The sequence below is a fragment of the Macrotis lagotis genome, chromosome 5 (assembly GCF_037893015.1).
Source record: "Macrotis lagotis isolate mMagLag1 chromosome 5, bilby.v1.9.chrom.fasta, whole genome shotgun sequence".
Taxonomy (NCBI): Eukaryota; Metazoa; Chordata; class Mammalia; order Peramelemorphia; family Peramelidae; genus Macrotis; species Macrotis lagotis.
The window spans coordinates 36,960,545-36,975,949 of NC_133662.1; the positions used below are offsets into that span (position 1 = coordinate 36,960,545).

The following is a 15,405-nucleotide window of genomic DNA, read 5'->3' on the forward strand; positions in this document are numbered from 1 at the left end:
ATCTGGAGAATTCGACTTAAAGGTGACCTGAGGGCAAAGGGTTTTTAACCAATGATCTATGTACTAGCCTATAGTTCCCTAAATTTAAAAGAAGTATGTGAAGGGAAGAGATGAAGATATTATAATGTATTTTCACTTCTGGATGCTATCTAAGGCCCTGATTTCCAAAATGGAAATTTCTTCTTCCTGTCTATGAAAGCCCAATTTTGCCATGAGCCACCAATTGGATAGCAGTGGCCCTCCTACCTACAGTTAATTGGCATTTCATTTCAGTAGACTAGTTCAATTTACTTTTAAAAAATCTGCTCTGTATAAATAGTGGGAAAACTTCATATTCAGTTACCTTTTCCTTTTCAAATCTTTAGGTCCTCAGGGAAGCTTAAAGACTTTTCACCTAAGGACAGAAAGTAGAAAATTGGGCATATTGCAAAAACTTTTCTAGATTTTACCTTCTAGCACTCACAGCTGCCAGTCATTTTCAGAAGAAATAATTTAGGGGAAACTTTGTGCCTATTTTTCCCATGAACAAGTCTCAGGGGGCATGGATCTCTGTCCCTCTCTTATAATTTATTTTTTTCCCTCCTCTGTCTGATAGCTGGCCAGAGTTACAGAGTAAACATGCTTGTCTAAAGACGGACAGCATCAGCTGCAGCAGGAATGTGTACTGTGATGTCCCCAGAGGATTAGTGGCCTGCCCTCTGATTCCCTGTCTGATGGAAGGCAAGAATTCTTTCTGTGTAACTGCAGATTGCTTGGGACCATGTTTCAATTTCGAGTGACACTGTAGAAAATGTTCCTGGACTATCAGTCCTTGGTCTTTAAGTGCACAGAGCTGTGACTTGTGGGGCACGCTGATTTGTCTTAGTGTTTAGGGTGACAACTGCTAAACTGCAGGGTTCAGGGAGGGAGCCAGCATGCCTGGAGGTTTTGACCGAGTTTGAGAGAAGCTAAATCACAAAGTCTATTATTACTTTGTGAATTGGGCTGTGGGATTTGGAAATGAACATTGGAGTGGAGTCTGCAGATGAAGAAGTCTGCTCTCTCCCAGTTTCTTTTCAGACGCTCTCTCAATTTAACTGTCTATATCCTTGAAATATGCCAGTGGTTTTGTGTGTGTGTGTGTGTGTGTGTGTGTGTGTGTGTGTGTGTGTGTGTGTGTGTGTGCCAGAAAAAAGGACTGGCAGTTATGAAAGGCATGACAGTACCCTGGGTGCCATGGAATAGGTATTTAACTGGGTATAAATTTTGACTATTTTACCTCTCCTGGGGTATACCCTATGGACTTGGAGTTATGAAGATCTCAGATATTTACTGACTGTGTGATACTGGGCAAATTGCTAAACCTCTCTAGGCTTAGAGATCCTCATCTGTAAAATGAAGGGATTGGACTTAATGACCTCTAAGATCATTTCCAACTCTAAATCTGCCCTTGCATGATCCTATGACCTCTTGAGGAAGCCACTGGGAATAGGAAGGAATATATTGTAGATATAGATAGATCAGTAAGTAGATAGACAGACAGATGAATAGTGAGAGAGACAGAGACAAATAGATACATAACATGGTGGCACTGTCCCCACTCTCAGGGTCAGACATACTGCTTTTTATCCTCTTTGGGAGTTGGGGAATCTTTTATTCTCCACCAGTGGCTCAAGATCCAATCAGCTGTGTTCCTTCCTATTTTTGAGTGCCAAAAGGCTAACATCTCTTAGTAACACCACTTAGTATTCATTCATTCATATATTTATTTATTCATTCATTCATCCATTCATTCATTCATTTATTTATTTGCTTGTTTAATTGCCACTTAATATTTATTTCAAAAATATAGCAAGAACAAAAATACAAATGTTTTTCTCCAATACCTTGGGCAAATAATTTCCCCTATAACATCTTAGGTGCAGCTCTTAGTCCAAAACTGGATAGACAGACAGATAGATAGATAGATAGATAGAGCTTTTCTTAAATGCTTACTATATGCCAAGTATCTGTAAAGCACTGGGTATAGATATAAATAAAAGTAAGTAAGATAGTGGGCAGCTAGGTGGTATAGGGATAGAGCACGGGACCTTGAGTCAGGAAGACCTGAATTCAAATCCCACCTCAGACATTTACTAGCTGTGTGACACTGGGCAAGCTAATTAAAGTGTTTGCCTCAGTTGCCTCACCTGTAAAATGAGCTCGGAACAGCAACAGCAAAATACTCCAGTATCTTTGCCAAGAAAACATCAAATAGGAATCATAAAGAGTCAGACACTTCTGAAATAACTGAATGACCAGAAGAAGCAAGATAAGTACCTGACTTTAGGGATCTTATGTTTTCATGAGAGGAAGTTAACACATTATGGGGAGATTGACAGGCTGAGAAAGTAGTAGAAACAATACAACTAGGAAGTGAATGGAAACCTAGTTCTAGACAAGATAAGGAGAAAACTTGCCAATGAGATCCTTAGGTGATTCCAGGAGCTCAAGGTTCCTGTGGGAAAGAGATAGAGATATAGGTCACCAATGCCAAGTCTAGAAGGCATGGCATAGAAAGGCATTCTTGAAAATCATTACAACAGATTTGGAAATGTATGATCTTCATCTTTCTGAAGACTGTTTACTTACCTGTACAATGAGGATATCAATGCTTATATAACCTGCTTCATAGTGCTCCTGAGATACAAATAAGATTACATATGTAAAGTGCTTTGTAAAATTTTAAAGCAATACACAGAAGTTAATAGTAGTTATTGCTTTTGAGTTTGGGACTTTTTTGTGACCTAACATGATTTGTTGAGTGTAGAGAACTTGTAATGAGGAAAATTCTTTTAGCAAGGCAAGTATATACTTTCCTTCTCTGCAACTGAGAGTTACGTACAGCAAAGAGAAGTTCTTACTTCTCAAGGGACAGATAACCAGTATGTATGGGAGATGAAACTTTAATCCAGGTCTTTTCAACTTTTTAGATTTCAGTCTCTAGCTACTTTGTCATGCTGCCTATCTTTGTTGCCATGATCATAATCATCATCTTCATCATCATTGCAGAATGACATGCTTCAGGGGAAGGAAGAATTGGGTTTAACACTTGCCACTGATATATGTTGACTTTGAGACTCTGGGAGAATCATTTAACTCTCAGTTCACCAGTTAGATTTCTAAGACTAGAAGTTGCTGAGCAGATGCTTACCTATATTGGTTAAGAAAGATTCCATGGAATTTCAGAGAAACCTTGAAGGATTTGCATGAATTGATGCTGAGCAAGATGAGCAGAGCCATAAGAACATCATACACCCTAACAGCTACATGGGGATGATGATCATCTTTAATGGACCTGCTTATTTCATCAGTACAACAGTTAGACACAATTTTAGGGTATCTGTGATGGAGAATATCAACTATATCCAAAGAAAAAATTGTAGAGTTTAAACAGACCAAAGACCTTTAATTTAACCTTTAATTTAAATTTTTAAAAAAGATAACTTATGTAATTTTGCTATCTCTTATTTTTTCCCTTAAGGATACAATTTCTCTCTCAATACAATCAATTTTGATCAATGTATAGCATGGAAACAATGTAAAGACTATCAGACTGCCTTCTGGGGGGGTGAGGGAAGTGAGATCGGGGGAAAATATTATAAAATTAAAAAAGCAATTAAAAAAAAGAGAGCTTCCTGACCAATGATATCATGTGCCTGGATCTTTCTTCCTCTCTCAAAATTATTATTTACATTGAAAGTCACCAGAACACTATATGCAAATATACAATTAGGGAAATCATATCTCTCTTAGGAAGACAGCTTGGATCAGTTGTAAAGGGCATTGAGTTTGGAGACAGGTGTTCTGGCTTGAATTTCTGTCTCTGTCACAACTTGTATGGCTTTGGATAAGTCACTTAATGTCTCTGGACTTCAGTTTCCATATCTTTAAATTAAGATGGTTGGCCTAGATGACTTTTAAGGGTCCTTTCTGCTCCAAATCTCATCTACTAAACAACTTGGTGAACTAAGGCAAATCATGTTTTCTCTTTGGACTTCTGTTTCCATATCTGTAAAAAGAGATGGTTAGAACAGATAATCTTTAAGGTCCCTTCCAATTCTAAATCTATGCTGTGAGATCTTAGGCAAGTCCCTTAATCTTGCTGAACATAGTTTTTTCAATCATCAAAAGACGGTATTGGATTAGATAGGCATTGAAATCCTTTCTAGGACTAGTATTTTGGGAGATTAAAATATCAGGACTAAGGTTTTGGGTTATTTTTTTTGTAAATTATTAGTTCTTCTATGCTGGAATTTGTTGGGAGCCTGTAGTCTACTTTCTCATGATCATCAAGATAAATGTAGCTTCTGCAAATTCTGTTCTAGAAATTTTTTTTTTAATAAAAAGGGTTAAATCTCATAAATTCTCAAGTGGGAAAAATATATAGTTGTAAATATTCTCAAAACTCTCCAGTGACCAAATAATGAAGAATTTACTGATGTAGGTAACAAATGGTCTCTTATAATTTTAAAAGTTAGAGAAGAAGAAAATGTTCCTGTTCTTGTGCTACTGAAATATGTTTTCTATATCTTACTAGTGTGGCACAGCACAAAGAAGGGGGGAAACCCCCCAAATTAACCAACAGGTACTGCAAAAGCAAACAGAACACTTATCTAAAGGCAAGATTTATGTTTTAGGAAAAGCCATATAGTAATTACCCAAGTCCAAGTTTTCTTGATTGCAATTATTTATACCTATCAACAACTAATATTTTGGGATTCTCCTTTGTATCCAGATGACATCTTTGATTAGAAAAATTATACTTGTCACATGGAAACAAGTTGGCATTTAATGCAAATTTTCCAGACATGTTATTGGACCACATATATGGGCCATATATCTTAAAATAGCAAATGAAAATTGATATTCTTTGAGTTGCTGAGAGAAGCAAGTCAGCAATGAATACAAAAGTTAACGTATTATTAGTTGGGCAAGATGGGAAACTTCAGCTCAAATAATTACCCTCTCCCAAACACACAAATATCTTTCTTCTTAGAAAAAGTCATTTGGAATACAGAATTAGTTTCATCTTATAAAATCAAAATGTTTCAAAGACTAGGGAAAATTTCTTTAGTTCTTTCAAGTGAAAAAAGAGGATCTAAAAATGCAGTCACATCATTTTTCTGTTATGGTTTCCTTTTCAAAGGTTTAAACTAATATATAAGGAAGGATGATTTTTCTGGGGTCTAATTAGATTTTCCCCAATTTGGACAATCTAGGAAGACATAATAACCAAGCCATCAATATATATTTATTAAATGTTACTATGTGACAGGTCAGGTGAGTGGTGCATTGGATAGAATGCTGGACCCAGAGTCTGGGGGACCTGAATTCAAACTAATTCCAGATACTAGCTGTGTGATCATGTGCAAGTCATTTAACCCTGTTTGCTTCAGTTTTCTCATCTGTAAAATGAACTGGAGAAGGAAATGGAAAGCTATTCTAGTATCTTTGCCAAGAAAATTCCAAACAGGATCATGAAGAGGCAGTCACACCAGAATAACTATGACAGGTACTGGAATTACAAAATTTAAGAAAAAGAGGCTACTTTCAAAGACTTTACACTCCATCAAGAGAGATAGTCTGTACAAATATATGTATTAATAAAAATACTCAAAAGAAATACAAAGCAAATTCTAAGGATGAGCATTAGCAGCTGGGTTGGGGAGGGAGGATCAAGGGAAAGTTCATGTAGAAGACAGAACTTGAAATGATTTGTAAAGGAAAGTAGTATTAAATGGAGAATTGAAGATAAATTTCATTTCAGGTAAAGGAGACAGAATTTGAAGAAAGGAAGACAGTATGCTATAGTTTAAAGAATGTTGGTTCTAGCATAACAAGACCTGGGTACAAATCTTCCTCTGGCAATTGCTTCCTTTGTGACCTTGGGCATTTTCCTCACTCTCTAACAGAAACTTCTGGGGGGATAAAATTTTCTTTCTTTCTTCCATGTATATATACAATTTTCCCCCCAACCTTGCTTCTCTCCCCCCACCCCCACAGAAAGCAGTCTGATAGTCTTTACATTGTTTCCATGCTATGCAATGATCAAAATTAAATGTATTGAGAGAAAAATTATATCCTTAAGGAAAAAATAAAATATAATTACATAATACATAAGATAATTTTTTTTAAATTGAAGTTAATAGTCTTTGGTCTTTGTTTAAACTCCACAATTCTTTCTTTGGGTACAGATGGTACTCTCCATTACAGATACCCTAAAATTGTCCCTGATTATTGCACTGGTGAAATGAGTAAGTCCATTAAGGAGGACAAAATTTTCAAATAGGGAGGCTCAATTTTCAAACTACCTAATGAAAAAAACACCTCCTTCTGATTCAATAGAATGATAGCTATCATTATAGCAAATGAGGGGATATACCTCCAGGAACACCATACCTTATAGGTCCTGACCTTTTAAAAAATTAGTTTTTTAATTTATCGCTCCTCCCAGTTATTTTAAATACAGATATTAATCTTTGAACTGCTAGGATTTCATCAGATGTTCATTCATTTACTAGTATTCTAGTGATAACAGATTATAATGGCAGTGAAGGAGCAATAATTTGATTACATTGTGAGTTGAAAAACTGCAAAAGTGCAGAATTGAACTGATTTGGAACAAGGAAGAAAGGAATGAAACTAGAATTAATTAACTGATTAATTTATTATTAGGTATCAGATATTATGCCAAGTGATTAAAAAACTCACTTAATACTGAGAAATAGGCGCTATTATTTATTCTCATTTTATATTGAGAAAACTGAGGCAGAGGTTAAATGATTTGATTAGCATAAGAGCTTACAAATTTGTACTCAGGTCTTTTGAATTTTGGGCTCAGTGCTCCATCCATTGTGACAGTTCATGGGTAAAAAAAAACTAGGGGTTGAGTGAAAAGTTCATTGGAACCAATTGCATGATATGGCTATTAACATTTGTGAAGACTCTTATACTGTTCATGGATGGGTGCAATTTAATTCAATTAATGAACCCACAAAGACATTTAGGAAGTTGAATGGATAGAGTTTAGAACTTAGAACTCAGAATTCCTGAGTTCAAATCTTGCCTCAGATACTTCCTGGCTGTGTGACTTCTAGCAAGTCATGCAAGCACAATTGGCTTCAGTTTCCTTATCTGTTAAAATTGGAATAATTATAGCACATACCTCCAATAGCAGTTTTTGAGGATCAAATGAAATCAAATGAATTTGTAAAGTGGTTTGATTTAGTAAATAAATTAGTATCACTGTTGTTCTTGTTATTATAAATGTGTAAGTACTAGGGATATAAAGAACAAAACACAACAATTCTCTATTGGAAGGAGGAACAGGGAACTAGCATATATACAAAGAAGTGGAGTATATGCATTCAGATCCCTGGGGATCTGTGTAGTGGTCAGTCCATATCTGTGGTTCAACTGGGTCAGATCAAAGATCTGACATCTAGATGGACTCTGGAATTCCTTTCAGCTTGAGAGCTATGATATTTTATTCCTATTACTTTAATTTTGAGCATTCCATTTTAAAGGGAGATTGATAAATCAAAATACCTTCACCAGATGGTGATATGGAGTGGTTGGAAAAACTATAAATATTTAGTATATAGAAAAGGAAGACTTGTGGGAATCAAAAAGAAGGTGGTTTACTAGCTGTATGACCCTGGACAAGTCTCTCAAACTCTATTTGTCTTTGTTTCATCATCTATAAATGAGGGTAATAGTATACATCTCCCAGAATTGTTGTGAGGATCAAATGAGATAATATTTGTAAGGTGCTTTGCAAACCTCAAAGTGCTATTTATTTTATCTGATGGGAAAGCAGTTAACTGATATGAATGAGCAGTTCTTAAAAGAAGAAAAAAATCAAAAGATCCATAAAATTTTTCATAATTTTTAAATAATCATAAATAAAAATGAAATCCTGAAATTTCACCAAATTCTTATCAGGTCATTAAAGTAAATAAAAGAACAAAATTTCAAGGTTGACATGACTTGGTTAAAATAGACAAGTTATTATTACCTGACTCACTGGAGATGTAGTTTAAATTTACCCTTTGGGGAAAGCAATATGGAATTATATAATAAAAATGGGTGCATGTCTTAATTCAGTAGTCTAACCACTAGAGCTATTCCCCAGGGAAAATATTGATAGGCAAAAAAAAAATAGCATGTGATAAAAATATTCTTAGTAGTTCTATTTGCAGTAGCAAACCCCCCCTGGAAATCAGCTAGGTGTACAATGTTTCAAGATAGTCTAAACAAATCATGAAAAATAAATATAATAAAATATAGCAGCATAAGAAGTAATGCATTTTGAGAAAGTCAAAAAATATGGAGAGGTTAATGTGAAGTGATAGAGAGTGAAGGAAGAAAAGCTGGAAGAGCTATCTATGCAAATGAACCATAACTGTATAGTTAAGGACTATGGTAACAACCACAGATATAAGGCAGTTATGTTATGCAGTGGTTAGAATGATAGATGTGGATTGCATAAGATACAACTTTGAATCTGACTTTAGACACTTATTAGCTGTGAGACCCTGGGCAAGTTGCTTAATCTCTCTCCTGTTTCCTTAATTAAAGGGTGAGGATACTAATACCACCATTATAAGGATGGTTGTGAAAGTGAAATGAAATAATATTTATAAAGCACTTTGGAAAACTTAAATTACTATATGAATACTAGTTAATATTATTACAAATTATATACTCAGAAAATGTCAAAAAAGAGACAAAATAAGGTCAAATGGGAGCACTATGTTGGAAGTCAGTAGAGGCAGCAATGTGTATATTGGAAATTTTCAGATACAAAGACTATCATTCATTATTGTTGTTTAGTTAATTTTCAAACATGTTCAACTCTTTGTGACACTGGGTTTTATTTGACTTTTTTTTTACAAAGATACTAGAGTGATATGTCATTTCTTTCTCCAGCTCATTTTGCAGATGAGGATGGGGCAAACAGTGTTATGTTACTTACTCAGGGTCACACAGCTAGTAAGTGTCTGAGATAAGATTTAAATTCTTCCTGACTCCAGGCCCAGCATTTTATCCATTGCACCACCTAGCTGCCACCCAGTTATTTATAATCTCTTCTTTATTTGTTTCATCTAATATGCTTATTTAAAGGTTTCCCCCCCTCATTTCCTTATGAATAGGAATAAAAAAATCATCAAAGAATTGCACAACAGGAAGGAAAGATGTATTAATTTCATGGCAAAAATGAGTGATGATAGGTGGGCAGCCAGAATGCTTTGCTAGATCCCTAGATATTTCAGGAGAAAGCAAAGATTCCCAGCATGCTGGATAAGACTCCTATAGCTAACTGTTGGGAAAACATGGATGACACTTTGCCAGGATGGTTGCATTCCACATCATCAGAGAGAACTTCCAAATCCATGAGACCACAGTCTTATTGGAATATTTGAAATGTCTTATTTAGATTTATCAATGGAACTTAAAATAAAACACATGAAAGTTAAAATCAGGGTTCTTGATATCAAGCAGTTAGTTGATTGAACTAACTCCCATTTAGATGACTTATATAGTTATCTCTCTGGCCTGGATCTGGGCAATGTATATTTCAATTCTGTATGATTTATTAATTACATATCTGTTTTGTCAAATAAGGCAAAGAAGGTAATGGTGAGGGATTTGGCTTAAGAATCTTTCTCTAGAAGGTAGAACTCTTCCCTGAAAGATAGCCTCTTCCCTAAAATGTTAACTTGTGGAATTTGAAGTTAATGGGAGATGGGTTTAAATCCTGACTCTACCACCTATATGACCTTGGAAAATCACTCAACAGTTTCCTCAGTTATAAAATGAATGGATTGAACTATGTGATTATGAAGGCATCTCTAAGCCTATGTTGGACATATGAATTCCATGAGATCTATGAATTGATTGCATTTCTTATTTTTGTCTTAATTTTGATTAGCTGGAGGGCAAGGGAGTAAATCTTGCATGTCTATCCCTTGGACTGTCAGAGTTTCTTTACAATGAACCAGACCTACAAATCTTTTTTTTTAACATCCCTGAAAAATGAATAGGAATGAGGTAATCTTACTACTATGACCATTGATGTAACTGATTTTGATGACCATCTGTCTTACTCCCAGTATATTCCCTAGGACTCCTGTAGCTTAGTCATTCCCACAAGATCACCAACATTTGTATTAGAATACTTTATTAGATAAAAGTATAAAGAAAGCCACAGTTTGATATATAGATCTATGAATTTTCTTAACTCTTTATTCTGTAGAATTTTCTCCACATTCCTGTTCTGCAAATACCTGTGTTTACCTACAAATGACAACCACACTAATGCTGGGAATTGTAATACTAACTTCATAATATTTAGTGCAGCAATGGGTGTGGCACCAAGGAATTTAGAGCCAGGCTAAAGAGAGTGTCTCCTTCTGTCTCTGGGTTAGTATCAGTTCCCTGTATTTATCACCATGAAATAGAGACTTGGTTTATTTCTTCCTAACTACTTCACTTGTAGAATCCTCAGTCCTTTCATCATAATGTGGAACAAGGATTAAATCAGAGCTGCTGGCAACAGAGACTGAACAAGAGTTCAAAGCACCTCCCAAAACATTTTTATTTGTTAAAAATTTTGTTTTATTCTGAACTTAAAAAATGAAACAAGCATTTCTATAATATAAAAATTACCTGAAAACTAAGCTAAGGAAATAGGCATTAAGTAAACCAATATACCAGCTGTGGCTGGTAGCTATTGTGAAGATCAGGTTTTATCTACTCCTTAAAATTTTTTAATTCCCCTTCAGTCAGTTTTATCTCCAAATCTTTGGTTTGCTGGAAAGTCAAGCAGGGTTAATTACTATTTGATTCCTTTTATTTTTTTAAAAAGCATATCACAAAACCTAACTAGGAACTTTGAAAATATTAGATCCTTTCAATAATGAATTTCATTTCTTAGAACCCACCTTTTTCTCAGCAGGAGGTAATGATGTACCATCCATTTGGTCAATTGCCAACTCAATTTCCAGTAATGAAGGAAACTGAAAAAGAAAACAAAACAGATTTCTAAATATTATTTGAAAAATCTTAATAGAAAAAAAAACCAAAGCCAGCTCCTTAATAGAGCTAATGTTTCTAATTTCTTTCCTCTCATTCTTTATTCTTGAAATACTAATTTTTATTTATTGAAGTCTCATCATTGAGAGGCAAAAACAACTCGATTTTGAAGTTGTTTTCTCTCTGAAACACACTAGCAAACATGGGCAAATTATTTAGCCCTTTCTGAGCCATCCCCTAATTTATAAGATAGGAATAACAAATAGAACTTTCCTCAAAGGACTGCTGTGAGCTAAGATACCTTCTGTAAAGTACTCTGCAAAGCCCTAAAATGTTATATAACTATGAGCCATATTCCCAAGTCAACTTGGTTTTGGGATGACTCTGACCTGTTTTTTAAAAGCAGTTTTAAATTTGTATCCAATTCTTCTTGACCCCATTTGGGATTTTCTTGGCAAAGCTACTAGAGTGGTTTGCCATTTTCTTCTCCATGTCATTTTAACAGATGAGGAAACTGAAGCAACCAGGGTTAAGTGACATGCTCAGGATCACACAGCTAGTAAGAATTTGAGACTAGATTTGAACTCAGATCTCTTTGACTCCATGGTGGGCACGTTATCCACTGTGCCACTTGACTACTACATTTAGTAGTTAGTATATATCAATTACCTCTGCTATTCCTAATTGATTCATTTGTATTCTACAGTCAATTTTATTCCCTCAACTCTATTATTTAGGAACTCTGATAGTTGTGGTTAGCTCTATAAGCAAATCTATTTCCTTAGGTCAGGTAATTTAACCTGCTAGAAAAGTTCTCCTCCTGGAGATTGGCTTTGATACCAAACGACATTTATTATCTAAGGCCAGCTGCATGACTTCTCTTCAGTGTACTGTTTGTGAGGTTTGTATATCTATAAATGGAAACACTAGCTAACCAGAAATTATCGCCAGGGCTTTCTGATAGTGTCCTGTCTGACAACTTGAAATGTCCTGTAACATCTACCATGTAGGCATATTAAATCATTTCTGCCTGGGATCTGAATCTCTCTCTCTCACTCTCTCTCTCTCTCTCTCTCTCTCTCTCTCTCTCTCTCTCCATGGATCTGGGCAATCGCAAAAAAACAGATTCTGTAAACAAGAACTTAAAGGAGAAATTGACGGTAAGACTTCTAGAAGTTTAACAGGAAAATGTTTGCAAATTGAAGAGTACAAAGACTGTTGTTATAGTCTAGAAAAAAGTTTATTAGCTTTCCTCTATTTCCATGTTTGGCTATTTATTTTATTTTGTTTGACTAGTCAGTGACCTTGAAGTTAGTGTGAATTCAGTAAATTTTATGGAAAATCATTTTGATGGAATTATTATTGAAGTTTCCTCAACAAAATGTAAGCAAAACTAATTCTGTGAAATGTGTGTCTTGATGGTCTTATAATCAGTTTATTAAAAATACATCTTTTGTTGTGTTTTCATAGTGAACTTTTATCCAGGTTTTGGAAGTTTATTTACACGAATATCATGAGGATATTAAACTCAAGAATATGATTTCATACTGAGGCATCTGGGGAAAATTGAAAACAATAATGGAAAATATATGGATATGATATTCATTTTTAAGTTCAAGAACTTCTAGGCAAGATCTAGAGTTTGCTCACACAAAAATGACTAATTATTTCTTGATGTGATGGAAGAGTATCTACTTTTTTTTGTCTTGAAGGCTCAGAAATGAAATGTCAAGGACTTAATGACAGTCACTTGTATTGATTCCCATCTAAAATATATTGGGATTTTGAGTTGAAGTGTGTTGCAGATTATTGATGTGCTGCTTTTCAACTTGTTGGTTTTATCTATGAACTCATCTTCAAGTGTATAAGGTGAGAACTATAATGCAAACATTGTGAGTACAAGTCTGAGCAAGGGATAAATTAATAATGATTGGCATTCATATGGTGAAATGCAAAAATATCTCCATGGCAATCAGAACTTGACTATCTAAAATCTTTAGAGATTTTTTTTTCTGAAAAGCCAAATTTTCTTTTTTTAATGAAGTTTTGCCCCTTTAGGCATGAATGTAATTTTAAAAAATTGAATCATTTTGGAGAGAAATCTTTTTAAAAATATATTATATAATATGTGCCAAATTATATTTACATTCAAACTCAAGAAATATTTAAAATAGTAGAATTAAAGATTTAAATCTGGAAAAGACTCTAGAAATCAAGATAATCCTATTTCTTCTTTTTATAGATGAGGAAAATATTGAGAGAATTCAAGTGATTGCCCAAATTAACACAGAGGATTTGAATTCAGGTACTCTGACTCCAAATTCAGTATATTTTAAGGTGTTGAGGATACAAAGATGAAACATGGTATAATTTCTGACTCCAAGAAGTTTAAAGTCAAATATTGACTGTCATTAAGCTTTGCCTAATTAGTCATAAGTATCATAGTTCCATCAATTTAGATCTGTAACAGGACAATAGAGGTCATTTAATGTAAACTCTCATTTTATAGATGAGAAAACTAAGAACAAGAAAGGTTAATCTTTCCCAAAGACTTTGCCCAAGGTCATAGAGGCATTATAGCATGCTAGAATGATAACTTTAGGGGAGATTGAAGTATAATAGACCTATTTTCACTATAGTTATCACAAATTATTAGTTTATTTGTCTTCTTGATTTTTTTACTTTTCTGTTATTTCCTGTAATGTCAAGTATCAGTTTTCTTTGACATCATGTACATAGCCTCTCTTCCTCTTTCTCAAGCATTATCTTTCCTTATCATCCTTCTTTGTTGCCCCCCTCTGAAGGAATAAACAAGATGGTGACTTTGCTCAACCCTCCCTCACAAATCCAATTCACTTGCAAGTCATGACATCACCTTCCTGATATCATGGTCCTCTTTGAGAATGGACAAACAATAACAACCTCCCTCCCCTAAACTACATTGTATGTATGTATATATGTAAAATACTTGAGATCAACGTCCAAATCAAAAATTTACTTTTTGTATTTCTAATATGTAGTGCCTAGTTCATAGTAGACATTCAATAAATACTATTGATTTATAATTGACTTTTAAAAATATTTGATAGACTTAGAAAACAAATAAAGAAATCAAATTTCTAAGAATTATATGCTAAATAAACATAAATTACCTTTGAATGGGGCAAGAAGAAAAACCTTTTGAGGAGTTAAATTAATGGGTGGACTTTGTGACATCTATTTTAGCTTATCCAATTTCACTTAATGCTCATTTCCTAATTGTTGGCTGTGTTCTAGATAGGCATGTTTGCTGGATGATGAATTACATGTAGTAGGGTTAGGTCATACTACATGGTGCTTTTTTTTCTTGTGTAAGAGAGTTGTAGTTTTTAAATTGGCACTTCAGTCAAGAGAATTTTTAAAAAAATGTTAGATGTGGAAGCAACTTAGAAGACTTTAGTCTAATAGCATCATTTTGAAGATGGGGAAACTGAGGACCTCCAAATTTAAGTGACTTGTCAAAGTCATTTTTGTTAGTTCATATTAGAAGAATTCTTGATAGATTCATGCTCTTTTTTCCCACATGGTGGGGAGTTCATGGTGTGGAGTCAGATGTTCTAAGTTCAAATTTGGCTCTGTTTCTCACTAGATGTATGACTTAAGGTAAGTCCAACTTCTCTGGGACTCAGGTTCTTCACATATAGATTTGAGGAGGTTGAATTTCCACTTAGAGGTAGCTAAGTGAAGAGTGAGTAAGAGTGTTGGAGTTGCAGTCAGGAAGATCTGAGTTTAAATTCCCTTGTAGACACTTACTAGCTGTGTGATCCTAGGCAAGTTGTTTAACCTTTTCTAGCCTCAGTCTCCTCACCTGTAAAAAGATAACATCTACCTTACAAGTCAAACGAGATAATTTATACACAATACCTTTCAAATCTGACAATGCTATATAGATACTAACTCTATTATTAATAAGTCTATGATTTTTTTGCTTTCTTGGATCTTTTCTAGCTCTACATACCTATGGTGTTAAATAATTAAGAAATTATATAGGAGTCTTTTCTTTCATTTATTACCTTAACATCTCTAATAGTTGTAGAAAATGAAATCAAGTTAGAGGAGTGATGGTAATAACACCCATATGTTATGAACAATGTGTTGCTGTTAAATTTGGTTATCTTCTGATTAGTGCTGATCACTACAGCTGCATTAATTATTCAACTCTCCCCATCAATTATAACAATAGCTGAAATGAGTGGATCAACTGTCCTTGTTCTATGTGGCATAACAGCAGCAAAATTGTGCCTCTGAGAACAAACACTTTTTAATAGAAAGTTTTATAAATGAGTGCAGCTGTGCAAAGGACAACTG

The 15,405-nt window shown here is 34.5% G+C and overlaps 1 protein-coding gene across 12 annotated transcripts in view; it reads left to right on the forward strand.

Annotated features, from left to right (window-relative positions):
* Window positions 1–12,022: 12,022 nt before the first annotated feature.
* MLIP (muscular LMNA interacting protein) overlaps window positions 12,023–15,405 on the forward strand; it is a 490,259-nt gene continuing 486,876 nt past the window's right edge. For 9 of the 12 annotated variants that reach the window (XM_074237220.1, XM_074237218.1, XM_074237223.1 and 6 more), the window contains exon 1: window positions 12,023–12,218. In XM_074237220.1, coding sequence (XP_074093321.1) covers window positions 12,044–12,218 — 175 coding nt within the window. In that variant the 5' untranslated portion in view covers window positions 12,023–12,043. The other 3 variants (XM_074237221.1, XM_074237229.1, XM_074237225.1) reach the window with 2 other exon arrangements.